The sequence below is a fragment of the Gallus gallus genome, chromosome 3 (genome assembly GCF_016699485.2).
Source record: "Gallus gallus isolate bGalGal1 chromosome 3, bGalGal1.mat.broiler.GRCg7b, whole genome shotgun sequence".
In the NCBI taxonomy this organism is placed as follows: Eukaryota; Metazoa; Chordata; class Aves; order Galliformes; family Phasianidae; genus Gallus; species Gallus gallus.
In genome coordinates this window covers 109631478-109653782 of record NC_052534.1, presented here as the reverse complement: position 1 = coordinate 109653782, position 22305 = coordinate 109631478, and the positions used below count along the sequence as shown (strand labels likewise).

The 22305-nt window shown below is 55.7% G+C and overlaps 4 protein-coding genes across 5 annotated transcripts; 2 read left to right on the top strand and 2 right to left on the bottom strand.

The window, feature by feature from the left end:
- Positions 1-6: 6 nt before the first annotated feature.
- TAS2R7 (taste receptor, type 2, member 7) lies at positions 7-2161 on the top strand. The gene has a single exon (NM_001080719.2). It carries the CDS (start codon positions 909-911, stop codon positions 1872-1874), a length of 966 nt encoding a protein of 321 aa, NP_001074188.1. The 5' UTR covers positions 7-908; the 3' UTR covers positions 1875-2161.
- Positions 2162-3591: 1430 nt separating this feature from the next.
- On the bottom strand, positions 3592-7278 carry ANKRD66 (ankyrin repeat domain 66). Its single transcript, XM_015285169.4, has 3 exons — positions 7052-7278; positions 6537-6765; positions 3592-4030 (listed from the first exon to the last, which is right to left on the bottom strand). Exons 1-3 carry the CDS (start codon positions 7251-7253, stop codon positions 3850-3852), a joined length of 612 nt encoding a protein of 203 aa, XP_015140655.2. The 5' UTR covers positions 7254-7278; the 3' UTR covers positions 3592-3849.
- Positions 7279-8743: 1465 nt separating this feature from the next.
- PLA2G7 (phospholipase A2 group VII) lies at positions 8744-21798 on the top strand. 2 transcript variants are annotated; one of them, XM_015285090.4, is made up of 12 exons: positions 8744-8862; positions 10139-10349; positions 12240-12364; positions 13633-13783; positions 13946-14039; positions 14709-14777; positions 15228-15375; positions 17010-17123; positions 17380-17471; positions 17851-18024; positions 19830-19978; positions 20571-21798. In XM_015285090.4, the coding sequence occupies exons 2-12, from the start codon at positions 10295-10297 to the stop codon at positions 20666-20668; spliced, it is 1269 nt and encodes a 422-aa protein (XP_015140576.2). In that variant the 5' UTR covers positions 8744-8862; positions 10139-10294; the 3' UTR covers positions 20669-21798. The 2 variants fall into 2 exon arrangements, with proteins under 2 accessions (XP_015140576.2, NP_990300.2); NM_204969.2 differs by having other exon boundaries at positions 10134-10349.
- IMP3 (IMP3, U3 small nucleolar ribonucleoprotein, homolog (yeast)) lies at positions 10893-12020 on the bottom strand. Its single transcript, XM_015285172.4, has one exon. It carries the CDS (start codon positions 11996-11998, stop codon positions 11441-11443), a length of 558 nt encoding a protein of 185 aa, XP_015140658.1. The 5' UTR covers positions 11999-12020; the 3' UTR covers positions 10893-11440.
- Positions 21799-22305: the final 507 nt, after the last annotated feature.

The window sequence follows — 22305 nt, the reverse complement described above, 5'->3', positions numbered from 1 at the left end:
GCCCAGGCTGCCCAGGGCCCCATCCAACCTGGCCTTGAACACCTCCAGGGATGGATGGGGCCTCCACAGCCTCTCTGGGCAGCTGTTCAGCACCTCACCACTCTCATAGTGAAGACCTTTGAGAATGGCCTGCATGCCCATTTCATAGCCGCTCTCAGAACAGGAAGCCTTACAGTCACTGGGAGCTATGGAATGATTTAGGATTTCTGTGACTTCTCCAGAGACAAACACCCCTCCTCCTGTCTGCCCTCCAGCACCATCCTGAGTGAGGCCAGCAGCTCTGGGACAGGAGCAGTGCCCTCTGCAAAGGAAAGGGCTTAGGGCTGGCAGCTTAAGGGAATATGAGGTCTGCTTACTGCATTACCATCATGGATATTATGGGAACGTGCTCTATTGTTGAGATGAACCCCAGACCTTTCGGCACAGCATTTCAACACGCTAGTGCTCTAACTAGTTCTCCAGTGACAAAAAATGCAAATAGGAGCATGCGACAGTGATATTCAGGGAGCGTTTATAGCCCCCAGGAAACAGGTGCAGAGAGGAAGAGCTGCCAGCTTCCTTGTCACAGCTAAATGGCAAGTTGTTGAGATTTACAGCACAGCATCAGCCGCCATCTGGTCGGTAACTGCTCTCAGCATGCCAGGCTCCTCACAAACCCAAACCTAGAGGAACTCAGCCCGACAGAGTTTCACACACCCTGCCTGTTGTGAGCTGGAATTCAAATGCTGAAGGCTGACACCGATGCTGGGTAAGGGGATACCTGGTGCATTTACATCCCTGCACCTGCGCTGCTCTGCGTGGGAGCAGCACTGAGGTCCCCCCAGCCCTATAAAGCTCCATTTCCTCACGCAGAACACGCATCCCAGCTAACCTCGGCTCCAGCACAGCAGAGCTGCCCCCGGTGCAGGATGGCAGAGCAGCACAACACAACTTCATCCAGTAGCGCCTTCGTGGTCATCTTCGCCTTCCAGGCGCTGGCCGGCATGGGGATCAATGCCTTCATTGTGGCTGCGTCTTGTATGGCGTGGTTCAAGAAGAAGGGCATGAACTCTAACGAGAAGATCTTACTGTTTCTGGGCTGCTTCAGGTTTTGGTATCTGTGCGCCACGTGGATATACCTCATCATTTCAGTGTTGTTTCCCCAGAACCTTTTAGACACAGGCATATCTCTCACTTTTGCAATTTTTATGTGCTTTTTAAGCTCTTCCAACCTGTGGACTTCTACCTGCCTCTATGCTTTTTACCTTATGAAAATTGCCAATTTCAGGCACCATTTCTTCATCTACCTGAAAGCCAGAATCGACAGGATTGTGCCGTGGCTGCTGCTGAGCTCCGTGGTTCTGTCCCTGCTCAACTGCAGCCCTTTCCTCAAAGTTATTGATGAAGAGAACAGAACCAGCCCCAATTTCACCACCCAAGGGATTTTCTGGAAAACGAACGAAGAAATAAGGAAACATTTTAACAGCATAATTTCCATCTGCACATGTGGGTTTTCCATGGCATTCATATTGGTAACCCTCTTTGCCTTCTTCCTCCTCTTCTCCCTCTGCAGACACAAGCACAAGATGCAGACCAGCTCCACCAGGAGCCTCAGCATGGATGCCCACATCAAAGCCATGAAATCCCTTCTGTCCTTCTTCTTCACCTTCAGCATTCATTACATCTTGTTGATCACAACAGTGTATTACAGCAGCAAGGAAAATTTCCTGGTGTTACTCCTTTTGGTCCTTCAATACTCTTTTCCGGTCATTCATTCCCTTATTCTGATTTTTAGCAACCCCAGACTGGAAAGGATAGCACTAAGGATTCTGCCCTGTGCAAAGTGCAAGGAGTGCGCCAGGCAGCCCACCGAAACACCGATGCTTTGTTCTTAACCTCAGGTCCTTCCATCTCCAATGGAGTCCTCAGGTGATGCAGGTCTTCTACCTTCTTCTAAAGTCAAACAACTCATTACAATTCTTTGAACTACAATCTCGTGAGCTGAATGAATTACTGTTATTGCTTGATCTGAGTAAGTCTTTGAGATAAATTACTGTTGGTAGCCAAGCAACGCGGTCCTGTGATTTAGTGATTCTGCCACCTGCTGCCGCCGTTTTACTAGGCCTGGTTCTACCCGTGGACTCTGTCTCTGTAAAACACTCAGGAATCACAGAACAGGTTGCCCAAGGAGGCTGTGGATGCCCCATCCCTGCAGGCATTCAAGGCCAGGCTGGATGTGGCTCTGGGCAGCCTGGGCTGCTGGTTGGCGACCGCGCACATAGCAGGGGGTTGGAATGAGATGAGCATTGTGGTCCTTTTCAACCCAGGCCATTCTACGGTTCTATGAATCAGAATCTCCAAGGTTGGAAAAGACCTCCAAGATCACCCGGTCCAGCCATCTATCTACCACCAGTATTTCCCCATTAAACCACGTCCCTTAGTACCACATCTAAATGTTTTTTTACACTGTGAATGTGTTCTACATTTAGGAAAACACATAACGGTTCCAGCAGCCCCACATCAGGGCACAGTGAGCCCAGCAGCAGCCAGTTGGTGCTGCAGCCCATCCAAGAGCCAATGCTGGAGCCTATTCCGAAGGGCTGTGGCCGTGGGAGGGACCCACATTGGAGCAGGGGAAGAGTGTGAGGAGGTGTGAGCCCCACTGCCCACCCCTGTGTCACTCAGAGGGGGGAAAGTCAAAGAGCTGGGAGTGAAGGGGGAAAGTTGAGCCTGGCAAAAAGGGTGATGTGTGAAAAGGTATTTTAGTTTTGTCTTTGTTTATCACTCTACTCTGTAGAGTGTACTCTACACTCTGTAGAGTGTACTCTCTCTCTACTCTGCAGAGTGTACACTCTACACTCTGTAGAGTGTACTCTACTCTGTTTTCTCAATGGGCAATAAATTAATTTTCCCAAGGTCAACATTTTTTGTCAGTGATGGCAATTGGTGATGATCTCCCTGCTGTAATCTCAACCCAGGAGCTCTTCCATCCCATTTTTTTCCCCCCAGGCTGCGAAGAGGGGGCAGTGGGAGAGAGCGGCCATGCAACCAGCACAGCTGGCTACACAGCAAGCAGATCCAGCACAGAGCAGAACCTGAATCGTTCATGGCTTTGACCAGATCAGGTCCAGATGAGCTGCCAAACTCTGCTGGGTCCCACTCTGTCAATGGGTCACGCTCTGCACCACCCACATGTCCTGAGAGAGTCAGATCTTCAGTGCCATCTGGACCCCTCTTGCTGCTACATGGCCCTCACAGGACAGGTGCTGCACCTCCCTTCCTTCCCTGCTGGTGCTCTTGTAGTTGCTGCTTTAACACAATGGTCCCAATTGCTTTCACAAAAGGCCCCGGTACACTCCTTGCTCCCCATAAGCCGTGTCACATCACCCCCAGCAGGAGCAGCTCTGTCCCACTGCAGGGAAAGCAGAGGCAGCACTGGGGCTGTGAGCCCCCACGGCCCCCAGGTGACGTGGGGCTGGAAGCAAACACAGAAGGGGCACTGGCATCACCAGAGTGATGTCCCTGAGCCACTCAGGAGCAAAAGGATTTCCCTCCCGTGCAACATGGGTGAGTGCTGCGGATTTCATTTCCATACATTTGTATACAGTTGAGTGGATTAGAGCACTTAATTTGTATATTTAAACACCTTCTGCAGTATTCCGATACTTGAGACCTGATGCACACAGACACCCAGATGGGCAGGCAGAAACGCTCCTACCCACCCCCTGACCACAGCAGCACATGCAGCGCATCACAGAGACGCATCCTGGCGGCCATCTCTGCTGCTGCCCATCTGGGTTCCCCCCTGAGACGCTCCAGTGCCTCTGCTCTGCACTGCGAGTTCTCAGCAGCCCCAGCCACGCAGTGACACTACTGCTTCCTTCTCTTCCTCTGCACCTTCTTCTGAGCAGAGGCTGCATTGCTGCGCCGGGCGCACGGTGGGTTTCTCTCCAGCTCCTCTTTCTTGAGTTCCCAGTCTTCATCCACCTGGTCCAAAGGCATTCCCCTCATCGCGGCTGTCTGGCGGTACTTTCTGCTCTCCACCTCTGCTCTGGGGAAGAAAGGAAGTTTATCTTCAAACCCCGAGCACAGCTCAGTCACAGCACTCCTGAGCACGTGAATTCACGAGCAGTCCAAGGGAACAGGACTGTTCACCGGCACAATCAACACAGCAACAGCAGCAACCCATGAGAAACCCCCGGCCCACCCCGCAGCCCCAGCATGGCACCCCATGCACTCAGACTGATGGTAGTGGGAACCTGCAGGGAGGATCCGTGCAGTTCAGACCCCGCACCCAACTCAGCAGGGAGGTGGCAGCTGCCATTTCTAGAAGTTCTCAGGCTTTTGTGAAACTCGTGTGCTTTCTCTTAAACACACACGGTCCCACATCTGCACTGAATGACACCGAACATGTTGGCAACCTGGAAATAAGCACACTTTGCTGCGGGTCTCCCGGGGCAGGGACCTGCAGCCCCCACACGGCCCTCCTCGGGAAGCTGCAGGGAGCAGTGAGGTCACCTCTCAGCTCACGTCCCATTTAGGCGACATGAGAGTCCTCAGCCACAATGGTGCAGAAAATATAAAGAAATCTGATGCAAATTCCATGTTCGTTATTCAGAGGTTGCTCAGCGTTTGAAGGGTCTCAATGCTTTGCATGTCCATGCAAACTGCACTGCGCCTGCACGAGGGGCTGGTGGGGGAGGGAAGGGCTGAGCTGGGGCTGACGAAGGGTTTGGGTGCTCACGCAATCACAAAAGCACAGCTTGCTTGGGTCAGAAAGGACCTCTCAGCCCCCCCCCATCCCTGCCCACCAGCTCGGGGCCCAGCCATGGCCTCGGGTACCCCCAGGGATGGGCACCCACAGCTCTGAGCAGTGCCAGAGTCCCACTGCCTCTGGGTAAAGCATTTCTGCCAGCACCCGACCTGACCCCCCCTCTGTGGCTGTTAGCGATGCCTTTCAGCCCTGCTTCCAGCACAGCCCCTCCGCCTGTTACTTTAAAAATGTCTCTTCTCGCACCTCTTTGCCTGGCAGGCAAATACTCCATCCTGACAGGGACTCCATGTAACACAATATCCCTCACATTTACATCCCAAAGCAGCCACGGCCATGACCAGGGAGGGAACAGATCTGCACTGTGCAGCACTGGAGCACACACACAGCCCCACGCTGTGCTGCGGCTGCGGCCACTGCTTGGCCAGAGCCAGCCAGCTCTGAACCACGGCTGCTCTCCTTCTCCACCCTAAATTTGTCATTCATCTCAAAACACCACCCAGCAGCTACACAAGTCACCTTAGGCTGTTGCCTCTCTGCTCATCCAGCATTGAGCTGGATGTCAATCATCACGTCAATCACCTCATCAATCATCATGTCACCCACCCTGTCAGTCGCTCTGTCAGTCATCTTGTCAAACACCTTGTCAGCCATCCCCTCGGTTACCTTTTCCATCACTGCAACAACTGACCTTTCGATCATCCCAGCAACCCCCCCTCATCCAACCCCCAGAAACCCCCATGCCAACCCCCCGCCAACCCCTCATCCAACCCCCAGAAACCCCCCATGCCAACTGCCATCCAACCCCCAGCCAACTTCCACCCAACCCCCAGAAACCCAATGCCAACCCTAAACCAACCCCTCAATGCCAACCCCCAACCAACCCCTATCCATCTTCCATCCAAACCCCTGAAACCATCCATCCAACCCCCAGAAACCCCCCATCCAGCCCCTGTCCAACTTCCACCCAACCCCCAGAAACCCAGTGCCAACCCTCAACCAACCCCTCAATGCCAACCCCCAACCAACCCCTATCCAGCTTCCATCCAACCCCCCGAAACCATCCATCCAACCCCCATCCAACCCCCAGAAACCCTCCATCCAACCCCTGTCCAACTTCCACCCAACCCCCATCCAACCTCCATCCAATCCCTGTCCAAGCCCCATCCAACCCCCACTCAACTTCCATCAAACCCCCAGAAACCCCCCATCCAACCTCCATCCAACCCCCATCCAACCCCCATCCAACTCTCATCCAACCCCCATCCCTGAGGCGGTGCACTGCCCATCAGTGCCATCCCAGCCCTCCTGCCATCCCCTCCCAGCCCCACCCGGGGCGCTCTTTGTGGTGTCACAGCAGTGCCAGGGGGCACAGCCAGGAGCTACGTGCCAGCACGCTGCTTGGTGCTGCCAGCACTGCCCCACTGAGGGCTGCTGCATGAGACAGGTTTGAGCCTTCAGATCTATTTTAAGCCGCTTTTACGTAGATAAAAATAACTGAGCCAAATCAGCAGGTATAGCTCAGCTGAAGGGGGAATGGTTTCAAACTAAAGGTGGGGAGATTTAGATTGGATGTCAGGGGGAACTTTTGTCCTCAGAGAGCAGTGAGGCGTTGCACAGCTCAGAGCTGTGGTGCCCCATCCCTGGCGGTGCCCGAGGCCACGGATGGGCCCTGGGCAGCCCGAGCTGGGGGCACACAGCCCACGGATTCGGGGCTGGGCGCTGCGAGGTCCCCTCCGGCCCAGCGGTGCTGCGCTGCGCTGCGCTGCGCTCGGGCTCCACTCACGTCTCCAAGAAGCTGACGCACTCGGCGTGCCCGTAGATCTGCGCCAGCCTCCTGGGGGTGTCCCCAAAGGGGTCGGCCGCGTCCATAGGGGCGTGCACGGCGTGCAGGGTGCGCAGCGCCGCCAGCCGCCCCGCCTCGGCCGCGCAGTGGGCCGGGGTCCATCCCGCAGCGTTGCGCAGCCACGGCCGGGCCCCGCGGCTCAGCAGCAGGCGAAGCATCGCCACGTGCCCTGCGGAGGGGGGAGAAGAGACGCGGCAGTGGTTTGCAAACAGCCCCCGTGCGTGCGGGGACGTGAATCGGAGAGCAGAACGGAACCCCAGCACGGTGTGGGTCGGAGGGGACCTCACACCCCCCACGGTCCCCATCCCCACCCCCCCGCCGCGGGCCGCCCGCCCCCGGCTCAGGGCCCACCCACAGCCCCGGGCACCGCAGCTCCGGGCACCAAACCCGCAGCTCCCCTCGCCCCCCCCCCACCAGGCCGTGTAAAGAGCTATTTTCCCTCCTGCTTTAAGTACCGCGAGGGGACGAAGGGCTCCGGTGCTCGCGGTGACGGCGCTCGTTGCCATCGATGCCCTTACCCCTGGCGGCGGCCCAATGCAGCGGGGTCCAGTCGGCCCAATCCGCGTCCTTATGGTTGGGATCGCAGCGCTCGGCCCGCAGCAGCCGCTCCGCCCGCGCGTAGTGCCCCGCGGCCACGGCCTGGTGCAGCTCCGTCATGCTGCGCGCAGCGGCGGCGCGGGGCACGCGTGGGGCTGAGCGCGTCGCCGCTCGGCGGCCGTGGAAACCGCGTCCTGCCGAGCCCTGCAGCGCCTCCGTACCGCCGGGCTGTGCCGCCCCCTTCCCCACGGCGTCGGTGCGGAGCGCTGCCGGCCTTGGATACGGGGCTGGGAGGGCACGCTGCCATCTCTACCCAAGGGGTGATGCCAGGGATGGAGCAGCTCCCTGCGAGGACGGGCGGAGAGATGGGGCTGTGCGGCTGCAGGGAGAGCTGGGAGCGGCCTTCGGTACCTACAGGGGCTGTAGGAAAGGAGGCGACAGACTTATCAGGGTCTGTGTGATGGGACAAGGGAAATGGGTTCAGAGTAAAGGAGGAGAGGTTTAGGCTGGATGTGAGGAAGGAGCTGCTTGCAGGGAGGCGGTGAGGCACTGCACGGGGTGCCCACAGGTGGTGCTGCCCCGTCCTGCACACAGCCAAGGCCGGGGGACGGGGCTGGGAGCACTGCGGGGCTGTGGTGTCCCCGTGCACTGCAGGGCTGCACTGATGGCTGCGGGGGTCCCTTCCTGCACTGCACCCACTGGCTGTGACCCTCAGTGCCGCACCACTTTCCCCCAGAGGGTGGTGACGCACTGAACAGGTTGCCCAAGGAGGCTGTGGATGCCCCATCCCTGCAGGCATTCAAGGCCAGGCTGGATGTGGCTCTGGGCAGCCTGGGCTGCTGGTTGGCGACCCTGCACATAGCAGGGGGTTGGAACTGGATGGGCATTGTGGGCCTTTGCAACCCAGGCCTTTCTATGATTCTGTGATTCTATGATACCGATGGATTTTGGTGCTGCTCAGTTGCGTACAGCAGTGTATTGGCTTTAAGATCCCCATTAATGGAATCACTCACACACCTCCTCCTGGTTGCCTCCTGCTGACCCTGAAAAACCTGTTCTGTGCCGGAGCAGAGCTCTGGGAGCACTCCTGCAACGCCCCTCTTTGGCACTGAAGAGATGCCGTAAGGCTTCCAGCCCTTCGCTGAAACAAAACGACAGAAGCAAAAAAGCCTCGGGCACTTTCACGACTTTCCCGTTCCTTTCCAGAGAACTGCTGGCAACGTTCCGAGTTCTCTTTTGTTGTTATTATGGGATGCGGGGTCATTTCCCAGCGCGCCGCCCCCACTGAGCGTCTGCGCGACTCAGCGCTGCGGAGGGGCGAACACCGCACGGGGCGCAACTGCGCCGCCCGCGGGGCCCCGAGCAGCCCCAACCACCCCACAAACGGCACTCAGAAGCGGGGCTCACTACTTAACGGGCTGCTGGCCCTTCCCGGCTGTTCGTAGAGCCGGATCCTGCAGCGTCCCTGAGACGAACCGCCCCGATGCGGTGCTCCTCAGCGCCACGGGACGCAGCCGGGGCCGGCCGTGTTGGCGCAGCTCCCACGACGTACGCTTCCTTTCCAGGCTCGAGGAAAGCCTCTCCCACAAACACCGTCCCAGCTGGGAAGTGAGGCGGAGTTTTGGTCCCTCCCCTCCGGCAGCGCCCGGCATTCACTCCGTCCGTCCGTCCGTCCGTCCGTCCGTCCGTGCGGCGCACGGCGCCCTGCAGAGCCGGGACACGGCAGCAGGTACGGGCAGCGCTGCCCGTGGGCGACGGGACCGGAGGGGTGGCGGTGCTGCGAGGGGCGGGGAGGAGCTCTGCGTCGTACCGAGCTCACGGCCTTCTTACCTCACCCAAATCCATGCAGAAGGATAATGGGGGGGGGGGGGGGTGCAGCCGAGCGGGGGGGGACGCGGCGGCGCCGGGTGGGAGGAAAGGGAAACTGCGCGGTCATCGAATATGGCTTCGGGCATCCAGGGAGCGCCCGGATAGGAGGCGAGATGGGACGGGGCGCCTACGGGCTGTCCCTGCACAGCATGCAGGGCTCCGTCCCACCTGAGCGCTGGGAGCCTGGGAGATCCCAGCTGCTGTCCCAGCTCCTTTAGAGCAGGCGGGCAGCGGCGGCCCTCTCAGGACGCGTTTCCTCTGCGGCGTTCTGAGCCCTATGAGCGATCGGTGTCCACGTGCTGAGCTCTGCACTGTTGCTCTGCAGAGGGATCTGCCACCAGGGCCTGCCGGACTTTACCCCCTCCTGCTCTTCTGGGCAGAGACTGGGGTAGAGTATCACAGAATCACAGAATGGTTGGGTTGGAAGGGACCTCAAGGATCATGAAGCTCCAACCCCTGTGAGGCAGGCAGGGCCACCAACCTCCACATTTCATAGCAGCCCAGGCTGCCCAGGGCCCCATCCAACCTGGCCTTGAACACCTCCAGGGATGGACGGGGCATCCACAGCCTCTCCGGGCAAGAGAGGTTGCAGAGTAGAGCACTCCCCATGACACAGCCCTGGGGATGGGGCTGACAGCAGCCGACAGCTGGGACTCACGCTGGGGACACACAGGTGCCCTGAGGAGTAACCTGGGCTGCTCACCCCTCCGCCTCCAGCTGGCAGTGGCAGTCGGCCACCCCATTTGCTCCCAGGTAAATGCTGTCCTGAAGCTGTGTTGCTTTTCCCCCACACCCAGTGAATGTGTGAATCCGCCCTGCGCTCCCGGGGCTGAGATGTGATGAAATCCTTGGGTTTGGAGGCTGCCTCCACGTGCAGAGTTTCTGTTGACTGGAACAGCAGCTGAGCACAGCACGTTTGTATTCCGGTGACAGCCTCAGCCTTGTTGTCCGGACACAAAGGCCTCAGTGTGAAGGACCCCCTTCCAGCCCCCCCCCCGCCGTCCCCAGGCCGGCTCCTCCCCTCGGCTGCCTCCAAGCAGAGCACAGAATGCAGTTGGGGGAAAAAAAAAAGCCTTTCAAGAGACGTACTGGCAGTGGTGCACAAGTAAAGGATGTGATGGTTTCTTTCAGGGTAGGAGGACCCGGAGGTGGTGTGCAGCCACAAGTTTCCATCCTGCCCCCACCTCCCGTGGAGCAGCCCTGTGCTATACCCAACCCCCCGCACAGAGCACTGAGCCGGCTGCTGCCTGCCTGCACCCCGCCGTGGGACCTTCTGCTCTTCCCAACAAGTGATGGCATCGCTGTGGGTGAGAGCCAGGAGGGTGTTCATGAAAAGTCGTGCTTCAGGTAAGGAATGTCTTTTCTGCATCTATTCATAGAACCATAGAATGGCCTGGGTTAAAAAGGATGACAACGACCATCCAGTTCCAGCCCCCTGCTATGTGCAGGGTCGCCAACCAGCAGCCCAGGCTGCCCAGAGCCACATCCAGCCTGGCCTTGAATGCCTGCAGGGATGGGGCATCCACAGCCTCCTTGGGCAACCTGTTCAGTGCGTCACCACCCTCTGGGGGAAAAACTTCTCCTCATATCCAACCTAAACCTCCCCTGTCTCAGTTTAAGACCATTCCCCCTTGTCCTATCACTATCCACCCTTGTAAACAGCCGTTCCCCTCCTGTTTATACGCTCCCTTCAAGTACTGGAAGGCCACACTGAGGTCTCCCCACAGCCTTCTCTTCCCCAAGCTCAAACCGTGAGCAAATGCAACCTGAACAGCCAGCCCGTGGTGCTGTGGCAAAAGCAGCTGTGTGAGATAAGGAGCGCTGCTCAGTGGGATACACCAACAGCCCCGGGAAGTCTGAGGGAAAGGCCCTGAGAGGCACCACACGGACTTCTTCCAAAATGTGGCATTTTATTTCACCCCCAGCCCTGAGCTGCAGCCCGCCCTGCCCCGCTCTGAGCCTTCCCACGAAGGCCACGCTTGCTTTTGTTTGTAGCATTTGAGGCCCGAAGTCTCACAGTTCCCACAGTCCATCGTTTGGTCCCCCGCTGACCCCGCGGTGCTCCCTGCCGGCACAGCGCTTTGGGCCAAAGGAGTCCTTCCTGGGCGGCGCCGCAGTGACCGGAGCGGGGTGCTGCCGTGCAGCCCTTGCAGCAGCAGTGCAGGCACATCGGCACAGCTCCGCAGCGGCTGCTTGGCCACGTGCAAAGCTCCTTCGGTGCCGCTCCGAGCAGCGGAGCGCCGTGCAGGGCTGCAGCCCGTGGATGAGCCGGCGCTTCTGGGCGCGCGGAAGCCTGGCGGCGGCAGTGAGGGCTGTGCGCGTCCCGGGCAGAGGAGTGCAGGCCGGGCCGGGGCTGGGGGGGCTCCGCGGGCTGCCGGGCGGTCTCGGGGGTCCCTCAGGAGGGCTCCCCGCGCGTCTCCGCCCCGCGCTGGCCGTCTCTACGCCGCCAGGTCGAAGTCGTCGCGCTCCTGGTTGTAGTCGAGCACTTTGAGGCGCAGGCGGGAGGCGTCGGCCCAGGTGACGAAGTCCTCCATGGCGCGGGGCACGAGCAGCGCGGGGTCGGTGACCACCTCGGGCCCGACGCGGACGTGGCCCTGCTCCACGAAGGTGACGGCGTGCCGCAGGTTCTGCGCCATGCGCAGCTTCAGCAGCAGGCAGGGCAGGCGGCGGCGGCAGAACGAGGCGGCGGACACGCGCTCGCACACGGCCAGGGAGCGCCGCGACCCCACGAGCCCCAGCGCGTACAGCTTCTCCAGCAGCGCGGCGGCGCAGCGGGCGCGGAAGGCGGCGCTGGCCGGGCTCAGATCCCGCAGCCGCCGCGCCACGGCGCGCACCTCCCGGGCCAACGCTTTGTACCGCGCGTAGTCCTCGCGCCGCCCCACGCGGTACCGCCGCAGCGCCCGCACCTCGGCCAGGTTACCCGGCGCCGCCTCCCAGCTCACCGACTCCAGCCGCCGCAGCAGCTTCTGCTCGTGGTACTTCAGCTTCCGCACCATCTTGCCGCCGTGCCGCGCCGCCGGGCCCTTCCGGGGAGGAGCGTCGGGGTCGCGCTCCGCTCCGCCTCCCCGGGAGCGGACCGCAGCGCAGCGCAGTGCCGTGCCGTGCCGTGCCGAGGTGCCGCCCGCGGGTGGGCCGAGCGCCGCGCCCGCCGGGTCCTCACACGGAGCCCCCCCGCCCCCCCTCGCGTCCCTGGGGCCGTCCCGGCGGCTCTCCTGATGCGCCCCGTTTTGTCCCCAGGTTTCTCGGCGAAGGCGGCGACGGAGATGGGGAGCGGCGGCGCGGAGAAGGGCTATCGGATCCCCGCCGGGAAGGGCCCGCACGCCGTGGGCTGCACGGATCTGATGACCGGCGACGCGGCCGAGGTACGGCTCCGGGATGAGCACAGCGGGCGGCCGTGGTCGGCTGCGGGCGGAGCTGCCGTGTGCGCTCCGGCTGAGCGCGTTTCCATCCCGGCACGGCGGGGCGCAGCTCGGAGCGCAGCGGCGGCCCTCAGCCGCGGTTCCGCGGACCGCACGGCCGTACGGCTCCACACGGCTCCCTCTGCCCGCTGCGGACGGGGGGTCCCCGTTTGGGTGGGCAGGGCTGGGCGATGGCCGTGCACCGCTTCAGCTGCACTGACCGCGAGGGATGAGATGTCGCGTCCCTGAGTGCCAGTTCTGCAGCTGGTAGTGCAGAGACACCACGAGAAGACAGGAACGGCAGCAGCCATCTGATGGGCTTGCTTACGAGTTTCTGTTTCATATCCTCCTGCTTTTTAATCTTGCTTTGCAGTTTTGCTCTCCAGACCGGGGAGGTATCAGCCGGTTGCAGAGGTCGGCCTTTGCTCTGCTCCACCTGGCTGCTCTTACAGCCCCAGAGAGGGATGGGTTTCTCTTTGCAGTCAGCCCACTGCTTTCTCTTAGATAAGCAATCAGCACAGCTGCAATGCCTGCTGATGGGGAATGAACCTTTCCCCTGCTGTGCTCAGCAGTTGCTCACCAGGGGAAATTCACTGTGACTGCTCCGGGGTTGAATGAATATAATTACTGTCTGGCCGAAGCTTTGCTGCTTTCTTCCTTCATTGCCTTTGTGTCACACGCTGATGTAAGTTCAGGAGGAGGTTTTTCACCCACAGGGTGGTGATGCACTGAAACGGCTGCCCAGAGAGGCTGTGGATGCCCCGTCCATCCCTGGGGGTGTTCAAGGCCAGGTTGGATGGGGCCCTGGGCAGCCTGGGCTGCTATGAAATGTGGAGGTTGGTGGCCCTGCCTGTGGTTGGAGCTTCATGATCCTTGGGGTCCCTTCCAGCCCAACCATTCTGTGATTACGGTACAGGTGGAGCAGAACAGTGGGTTCAGACTGCGTGTTGCACGTCCCACTGCAAGCTGGGCAGTATGAGTGCACAGTGCAGTGTCTGTGGGAGGTCTTGCAGTGCTCAGTGCTGCAGTGTGCAGCTCACAGCAGGAGCAGGGCTGTGACACGGCACTGCCAGCACAGCTCAGCTCACACTGGGTAATAACTTTCTCATGACATTCTCTGAATTCTCTTGAGCCGTTCTTGCAGCCGAGGTCCTTCTCGGATGTAAATCTGACCTTTTCTTTGCCATGCATCACTAAATAACAACCTTCCCTGTTGTTTTTGCTAATTCCAGGGAAGCTTTTTGCGCCTGTATTACCCATCGTGTGACGACACAGATACTGAAGAGACGCCCTGGATTCCAGATAAAGAGTACTACCAGGGGCTGTCTGACTTCCTCAACGTGTACCGGGCCCTGGGAGAAAGGCTTTTCCAGTACTATGTTGGTAAGAGTGCTTCTGGTCCCCAAAGGATCTGCAGAATCAGGTTGATTCTCAGACGGCCTCTCTGAAACCTGCAGTCTGCAGAGCATTGAGACCCCTCCTACAGAGAGGGTCCGTCGGTCTCTCACTTAAGTAATAACGACACGTGCTTCCCTTTTCGTGTAGGCTCAGTGACCTGTCCTGCAAAATCAAACGCTGCTTTTAAGCCAGGAGAGAAATACCCACTGCTCGTTTTTTCCCATGGACTTGGAGCTTTTCGGTAATTCTGCAGCTCGATGGCAAACTTTTTGTCATCCACAGTGATGTCAGAGTCCAGGAGTGGTGCTCAGTGGGTGTCAGGATGGGGGTGGGGTGAGGTCCCCGTGGGGCTGAGCGTGACGCAAAGCACGGGGTGCTGTGAGTCAGTGTGCTGCCATGGAAATCAAGGCCTGTAGATGAGGCGGGGTTGGTTTCTTAGTTTGCTTCCCCATTAAGTTCTTCACTTTGAGAGTGGGATGTGCTGGAACAGCTGCCCAGAGAGGCTGTGGATGCCCCGTCCATCCCTGGAGGTGTTCAAGGCCAGGTTGGATGGGGCCCTGGGCAGCCTGGGCTGCTATGAAATGTGGAGGTTGGTGGCCCTGCCTGTGGTTGGAGCTTTATGATCCTTGAGGTCCCTTCCAACCCAAGGCATTCAGTGATTCTGATTGTATTTTAGAGGTGTAGGTATTTACTGAGCCATAAGGATGTTCTGAAGATGAGCTGCAACTGAAAGCCAAAAGGCACCAAAAATCACCCTTTGGGGACAGGCACACACAGCCTGCCCTGCTGGCTGAAGCAGACGGAATGGAGAGTGGGGGACTGCTCTGTCTGTGGCACAGTCAGTGCTTAAGGAGCCGTGTAAGCAAAGCAATTGTGTACCTGTGGTCACCAGCGTGTCTTCTGATTGCAGGACCATCTATTCTGCTATCTGCATAGAGATGGCTTCTCAAGGCTTTCTAGTGGCAGCTGTGGAGCACAGGTGTGTGTACTGCGTGTTGCTGGGTTCTGATGGGGAGAAACTTTCTCATCGTGGAATGCTTCTTGTTGTACAGAAGAACTTGTTTTGAGAGAGAGCAGCTACCATCCCAGCTTCAGCTTCCCATCCATCCAGCTCTGTTCCCTCCCAGCTGTACAAAAGGAGATCAGTTTGAAGCCTTGAAGGAAGGCTGCTGTGGGTGGTTATCGTTGGTCATCCTTGAGGCATGCTCTTCTTCTCACTTGTACTGTGAGGACCCACAGAGCGTAATGGTGCTGGGAGTTGTGGTGGGGCTGTTCCGTTGTTTGGAAAGTCGTGTCTGCACTCAGTGTGCGTGCAGCACGGTTGGGAGCTTTGATTTCTTGAGAAAGGTCAAAACTAAGGCTTCAGTGAGACTTCTTCCCAAACAAATGGAGTAAAAGGTCAGAAGTGACCCTTTTGTTGTCATTTCAGAGATGAATCGGCTTCAGCAACGTATTTCTGTAAAAAGAAGGCTGATTCTGAGCCAGAGGAGGATCAAACATCAGGCGTGGAGAAGGAGTGGATCTACTACAGGAAGCTCAGAGCAGGAGAGGAGGAGCGCTGTCTGCGTCACAAGCAGGTACAGCCCGGGGCTGTGCTCAGCACCGAGCAGTGCTGGCAGGCTTTCCCTTTGGCCACATCTGCAGTCTGCTGCCGTGGCTCTGTGGATACACAGAAAACCTCCTGCAGATGGGAGCACCAACAACGTCTTTCCTCCATATAGAGGGGAGATTTAGGCTGGGTGTGAGGAAGGACTGCTTGCAGGGAGGCGGTGAGGCACTGCACAGAGTGCCCACAGGTGGTGCTCCCCCGTCCTGCAAGGCTGGGGACGGGGCTGGGAGCACTGCGGGGCTGTGGTGTCCCCGTGCACTGCAGGGCTGCACTGATGGCTGCGGGGGTCCCTTTCCTGCTCAAACTGCTTTTGGTGCTGTGATAAACTGCTGCTTCAGGACGGCTTTGTCATGAGGCTGTGCTGCCATGCTTAGTCAGCTGTTGCACCTCTTCTGTTTTTCTCTCCGTATTCTGCTTCTCCTCCGTGCCTTCACAGTTCTGCTGCTCAGCCTTGTCTGTAAGGGACACAGGGTTGAATTCAGATGTCTGTGCAGCCTTAGGCATGCTTTCAGCTCTTGTTTTTCGCTGGCTAGTGAGATGAATCATGTCTGTTCTAAGGGGGATGTTTGCTTTGTCACCTTCAACACACTTAGTGTGGTTTATAGCAATGCAAACAATGCAACTTCCTGATGATAAGCAGCATCCACGCTGGATGCCGTGTAGCCATAGGGATAAGCTCTTCCAAGCACTGACCTGACCTTTAAAATGTGGGAGTGTTTTCTTCCATGCAGTGCAGACTCAACCAGAGCAGTGTTTATCTCACTGGGCCAAATGGGCAGCGGTACGAGCTTGCTTTCCTGTGTGCAGAACAACATCCTCCTAAATGAGGCTAAATATATCATGTTGGAGCTTGTAAAGAAACTGCAGGAGCTGCTGCCTGTATATTTCACTAATCAAGAAGTCAGGAGATGGAGATTTACTTGGGACTGACGCACAGACATCTTGCTGGCTGGCTGCAGTCAGCTGTTCCCAAAGACTGCTGCTCTTCGGTTCTTGTTGAAGTTTTTCTTCTACCAAAATATCAAAATCCAAACCACTTCTCATACTGAACACTGAAAACCCGTATTTGCAACAGCTTTAATACGTTTTTCAACAGTGTGTATGCACTGAAAATAGGAAGGGCTTCTGGGCTGTTTCGTGTTCCGGGTATATCCAGCATAAAGATGGCTTCAGAGCTGTTGAGATGGGGCAAAGTGATGCAATGGTGTTTGCTTACCAAAGTGAGCATGAGGAAGAGGCACAACTCAGCCCTCCTTGTGGTTGTGTAACGAAAGCCTCTGCACATCCCTGTACCTCTTCTGTGAGAAGTGAGGCAGTGCAGGGGTTGAAGGTTTTGGCCTGTGTTGCAGGGACAAACTGCTGTGTGTGGAGGATCTACATAAGAGCTTCAGCATTCTGGGACCTCCAAAACCCAGATTTCACCTTGAACAAAACTCTTCAGGCTTTTTCTTTTACAGCCACTCTGCAGTTTGTAAGTGCTTGCTGTATCAGCCACTGAGGAACATTATCAGGCTAAATGTTGTGCACAGAGGGCCAGCAAAGCCAGCAGATACCGCACAGCTCCCACTTCATTCCTCTGTTCTGCCCCATCTCTGTCTGCAGGTACAGCAGAGAGCACAGGAGTGCATCAAAGCGCTCAACCTCATTCTTAAGATCAGTTCAGGAGAGGAAGTGATGAATGTGCTGAACTCAGACTTTGACTGGAGCCACCTGAAGGTGAGTGAGGGCTCGTGGCTTCCTTCTGTTGAACGCCCAGTAACACTTCTGGTTTCCCTCTGCCATTTCAGAACTGCTTCTTGTAAGCTGTTCTGAACGCCTCACTGTAGATCTATGAACACGTTCTCAGGTCATCTATATAGTAACGGAGCTGAAACTCTGCTCTTCCAACTTCATTTGGATCTGTTGCCTAAAAAAACCTCTTCAGGTTGAGAAACAAAGGGGTCTCTTACAGCAGCTGGCTTTCTTTTGGCAGGATTCTGTTGATACTAGCAGAATAGCTGTGATGGGACACTCTTTTGGTGGTGCTACAGTTATTGAGAGCCTCAGCAAAGAAATTAGATTTAGGTAAGTATGTAAAACAAGGAAAGGGATGCTTGGCACCCGAGCAGGGCATCTTACCTAAGGTTCTACTAATTGGATCTTGAGGAACAGCTGCTTGGCACGTCTCATTTTCTCAGCTCACGCTTCGTTCAACTTTGGGGATATGGTGGAACTTACCTTAACAGCTCTGTCACAGCTTGTTGTGACACCCTGAGAGCTGGCAGACCAACAGACAGAATAACGGACGGCTCCTCTTCCCTCAGAGTAGGAACATGTTGCTACAAAACGGTTCAATGACGTTGATCTATTCAGTGTCCTCAGACTTTGCCCATGTCAGCTGCAAACCAAAGCGCCCATACAAAGCTGTGTGCCTGTGATAACATCCGGATGCTGTTCCTGGCAGGTGTGGCATTGCCCTTGATGCGTGGATGCTCCCGGTAGGCGATGACACTTACCAAAGCAGTGTGCAGCAACCACTGCTCTTTATCAATTCCGAAAAATTCCAGTGGGCTGCCAATATCTTAAAGATGAAGAAGCTTAGCTCCAATGATACCAACAAGAAAATGATCACCATCAAGTAAGTGCCGTGGATCCACCATTTCTGAAGCTTGAGATGAGTCTTTGTTTTCAAAAATTATTCTCATGTTGGAGCTGTTCAGTTGCATGTGGCTGCAGGAAAACATGGTAGTCCCGACTTCCTTAAGGCTTCACATTTAAATTAAGGGGTGGCCAGCAGGGACAGGGAGGTGATTGTCCCTCTCTGCTCTGCCCTCGTGAGGCCCCATCTGCAGTACTGCGTCCAGGTCTGAGGCCTCAATACAAGAAAGACAGGGAGCTGCTGGAGAGGGCCCAGAGGAGGCCACAAAGATGCTCAGAGGGCTGCAGCACCTCCCCTACAAAGACAGGCTGAGGGAGCTGGGCTTGTTCAGCCTGGAGGAGAGAAGGCTGCGGGGTGACCTCATTGCAGCCTTCCAGGACCTACAGGGAGCCTACAAACAGGAGGGGAGGCAACTCTTTGAGTGGGGAGATAACAGCAGGACAAGGGGAAATGGTTTGAAATTGAAGGAGGGAAGACTGAGGTTGGATGTCAGGGGAAAGTTCTTTCCTATGAGAGTGGTGAGGTGCTGAGCAGCTGCCCAGAGAGGCTGTGGGTGCCCCGTCCATCCCTGGAGGTGCTCAAGGCCAGGTTGGATGGGGCCCTGGGCAGCCTGGGCTGGTATGAAATGTGGAGGTTGGTGGCCCTGCCTGTGGGGGGGGGGGGTTGGAGCTTCATGATCCTTGAGGTCCCTTCCAGCCCAACCATTCTGTGAATCTGTGAAATTAAACAGCAGTATGTCCTGTACAGTGGGGACAGCGACCTTCCCAAAGCAGTCACCTTCAGATGCTTCAAGGCTCCCTTGGGCCCAGGTTTTGCTCTGGGCTTCACACATCATCTGTATTTTAATACTTTAAACAGCCTTGTGGGGGCAGTTGTAAAAGCACCATGTAGAGGTGATCAGACAGCTGTGTAACCCACATGTACTCACATCATCTGCGAGCTTTGCCAAACCGACAGCAGCTTGTGTTGTGGTTGTAGTGTTTAAAAGTAAGCACATAGAAAACTGCCTCACTTCTGCATTAGGGCAGAATTTACTGCTAACCTTGCATGCTCCTGAGCTCAACCTGCTTTATCTTCCTTTCCTAAAAAAGATAGTAAGATGTATGGTTTTGAAGAAGCCCTGGCAACCCATGTCATCTTTTAGTCTGACAACTCTATTCCCTGTGGTGAGCAGCACTGGGGAAGTCATCCTGCCCTGTACTCAGCATTGGTGAGGCCTCACCTCGAGTGCTGTGTTCAGTTTTGGGCACCTCAGTACAGAAAGGACACGGAGGTGCTGGAGCAGGTCCAGAGAAGGGCAACAAGGCTGGGGAAGGGCTGGGAGAATATGGCCTATGAGGAGAGACTGAAGGAACTGGGGATGTTTGGTCTGGGAAAAGGAGGCTGAGGGGAGACCTTATTGCTCTCTGCCAATACCTGAAAGGTGACTGCAGCAGAGCGGGGTTGGTCTCTTCTCACTGCTGACAGGTGACAGGACGAGGGGAAATGGCCTCAAGTTGTGCCAGGGGAGGTTTAGGCTGGATATCAGGAAACACTTTTGTACAGAAAGGGCTGTTAAGCACTGGGATGGGCTGCCCAGGGAGGTGGTTGAGTCACCATCCCTGCATGTGTTTAACAACCGTTTGGATGTGGTGCTCAGGGCCATGATTGAGCGGAGGGCTGTTAGAGTTAGGGTAGGATGGTTGGGGTGGGGTTGGACTGGATGATCTTTAAGGTCTTTTCCAACCTGGGCAATTCTATGGTTCTGTGATTCTTACAGACCTGTTGATCTTTTCTCTCTGCAGAGGATCGGTACATCAGAGCTTTCCTGATTTTACTTTTGTGAGTGGAGAAATCATTGGAAAGTTTTTCAAGTTAAAAGGAGAAATAGACCCAAATGAAGCTATTGATATATGCAACCACGCTTCATTGGCCTTCCTGCAGAAACATCTGAGTAAGTGTCTGTTTATATCAAAGTACGGTGTGAATCAAAACTCAATTTCTATGAAGCTTTTTTTTAATAACCACCATTATTAACCAAGATCAAAAGTAAGAGCCTCATAAAAGTCTGAGCAGAAAAATAGCACAGACTTTTCCTCGAGTTCTGTTATTTTTATAACTTAAGCGACTCAGAGGAAGAGCATTTGCATTTCAGCACCATTCTGCTGGTGTGCACAACTGCATTCCCTACTTTCCCAAAGTGGATAAGGGGGAATGGTATTAAACTGAGACAGGGGAGGTTTAGGTTGGATACGAGGAGGAAGTTTTTCCCCCAGAGGGTGGTGACGCACTGAACAGGTTGCCCAAGGAGGCTGTGGATGCCCCATCCCTGCAGGCATTCAAGGCCAGGCTGGATGTGGCTCTGGGCAGCCTGGGCTGCTGGTTGGCGACCCTGCACATAGCAGAGGGTTGGAACTCAATGAGCATTGTGGGCCTTTTCAACCCAGGCCGTTCTGTGATTCATCTCTCCTATGTCATTTTTCAGCACTGTTACAAAAGGTCTGTGTAACTCATTACCATTCGGGTTTCTTTCCCCCATTTTACAGGTCTTAAGAGAGATTTTGATAAGTGGGATTCACTCGTGGATGGCATAGGACCCAATGTTATTTCTGGTACCAATATCGACTTATCTCCAACTGAGTAAGGAGTACAAGGAAGTACTGCAAAGGCCACCAGCAGCAGGACACCAACGTTGGCCACACATTGCTTGGAGCTGAGATAGCACTGGCCTCCCACACAGCTTTTGGAGTGTGAAACAACAACAAAAAAATCACAGTGGAGAAAGATTTTAAGTTCAGAGGAGTCAGTGGGATTCCCTAAAATACTGCAGCAGGGCAGTTCTTGCTTTGCAGGCAGTAGGCAGGAGGCAATTGAAACATCTCTGACCTAGAACCAACTTTGCAGAGATAAATGAAGCTCCAAGGAATTCAGCTACCAGTTTTGTCAGTCTGCAGCACCCATCAAGTTTGGGGTTTGTTTTTTTGCCATGTAAGAAAGAGCTCCTTAAGTTATTAAACTACGTAAGAGTATTTCAGCTGCGCTCTGGAACAGCTGGGGCTGGGACACACTTCTGCTCCTTCAAGGCAGGAAGGTGCCATTGGGAGAAGCTCTTCTGAATTGGCATTTAAATGAGCGTCCCAGTAAAAGCCACATGAAATAGCGTAAGGTAGCTGCAAAAGTAGGAGTTTGTTCTGACAGAGGACCTCTCATGTGAACTTACCCCTTTTTGTGTTCACGCCGCTGTGCTCAGAAGTGGTTTCCATTCCAAAAGCTGTTAAAAAGGTCGCTCAGAGCAAGCGTAGTTTCCCCAGGGCAGAGCTTTACAGCAGAGCCTCCCCCATCAATCCCTGTGCCACCACCATCAACTAGTATTGCTGCCGCTTAAACTGTGGAATAGATGCACACCACTGCTACTTGCTCCCTTCAGAAAGGGGCACACGAGCAGTGTTTGATCACAGTGATGTCTCACGCAGTGGTAATACCCTCCATATCCTCACCTTTGTGCAGGTATTGGCACTGCTGCCCGTAGGTGCCAGCAGATACAGTGGGCTGTGAATGGCCAAAGGCAGCTCTGCTTTCCAGAGCAAAACTGGAAGGACTTGGAGAGGGGGAAACTACTACTGACTGTAACCTATTTGTTCCAAAATAAGGGTACAAACAAGATGCAACTGGAGCAGTTAACACTAATTAAACATTTTGTATAAATCTGATCTTAACATGAGATCGCAATGATAGCTGCAGTCTGTTTTTCAGAATTAAATTATTTACAGCCTACTACTGTGTCTTGTCTCTGCTAAGAGCATCAGCATGCATTTCTCCTACCGAGCCAGCACTAATGCTTGAGATCTCCTGTAACACTAAGCAGGACCATCACCACACGACACCTGGTGTTTGTAAGTTGTTATAGCAGCCTCCAAAGAGACAGAACAGCCTCTGCTATACAGAAGCATGGAACAGGACTATAAAAAGAGAAAGCCCTTTCCAAAACATGACAAAAATGAAATGCATCGTAAGCTGCAGCCTGCTGTAGAAGTCCTTGCCACAGCAGTAGAACCATTCTGCTAGATCATCACATTCAGAGGAAAGGCTCCATCTTCAGTGCCATGAAGGCTGTGCTAAGAGTACAAGTTCTGTTTTGTACCAGTGGTGTAGTGGGTCAGAACACAGCATGGCTCACAGCGCTCTGGAGAACTACTTGGGGGTCAAAGCAGAACCGTTAACTGCAGGACACATAGCTGCACCTGAGTGTGGTACAGGTCAATGAATGGGTCCTCTGTGAGC

Bases quoted from the DNA above. Each gene is read 5' to 3' on its own strand.
- TAS2R7 (NM_001080719.2), top strand. From the start codon at position 909: ATGGCAGAGCAGCACAACACAACTTCATCCAGTAGCGCCTTCGTGGTC.
- ANKRD66 (XM_015285169.4), bottom strand. From the start codon at position 7,253: ATGACGGAGCTGCACCAGGCCGTGGCCGCGGGGCACTACGCGCGGGCG. The intron at 6,766-7,051 runs GTACTTAAAGCA...CCCCCTCCGCAG, and splicing joins GAGCCCTTCGTCCCCTCGCG to GGCACGTGGCGATGCTTCGC. The intron at 4,031-6,536 runs GTGAGTGGAGCC...TTTCTTCCCCAG, and splicing joins TGCGTCAGCTTCTTGGAGAC to AGCAGAGGTGGAGAGCAGAA.
- PLA2G7 (XM_015285090.4), top strand. From the start codon at position 10,295: ATGGCATCGCTGTGGGTGAGAGCCAGGAGGGTGTTCATGAAAAGTCGT. The intron at 14,040-14,708 runs GTAATTCTGCAG...TTCTGATTGCAG, and splicing joins CATGGACTTGGAGCTTTTCG to GACCATCTATTCTGCTATCT. The intron at 17,124-17,379 runs GTGAGTGAGGGC...TTCTTTTGGCAG, and splicing joins TTGACTGGAGCCACCTGAAG to GATTCTGTTGATACTAGCAG.
- IMP3 (XM_015285172.4), bottom strand. From the start codon at position 11,998: ATGGTGCGGAAGCTGAAGTACCACGAGCAGAAGCTGCTGCGGCGGCTG.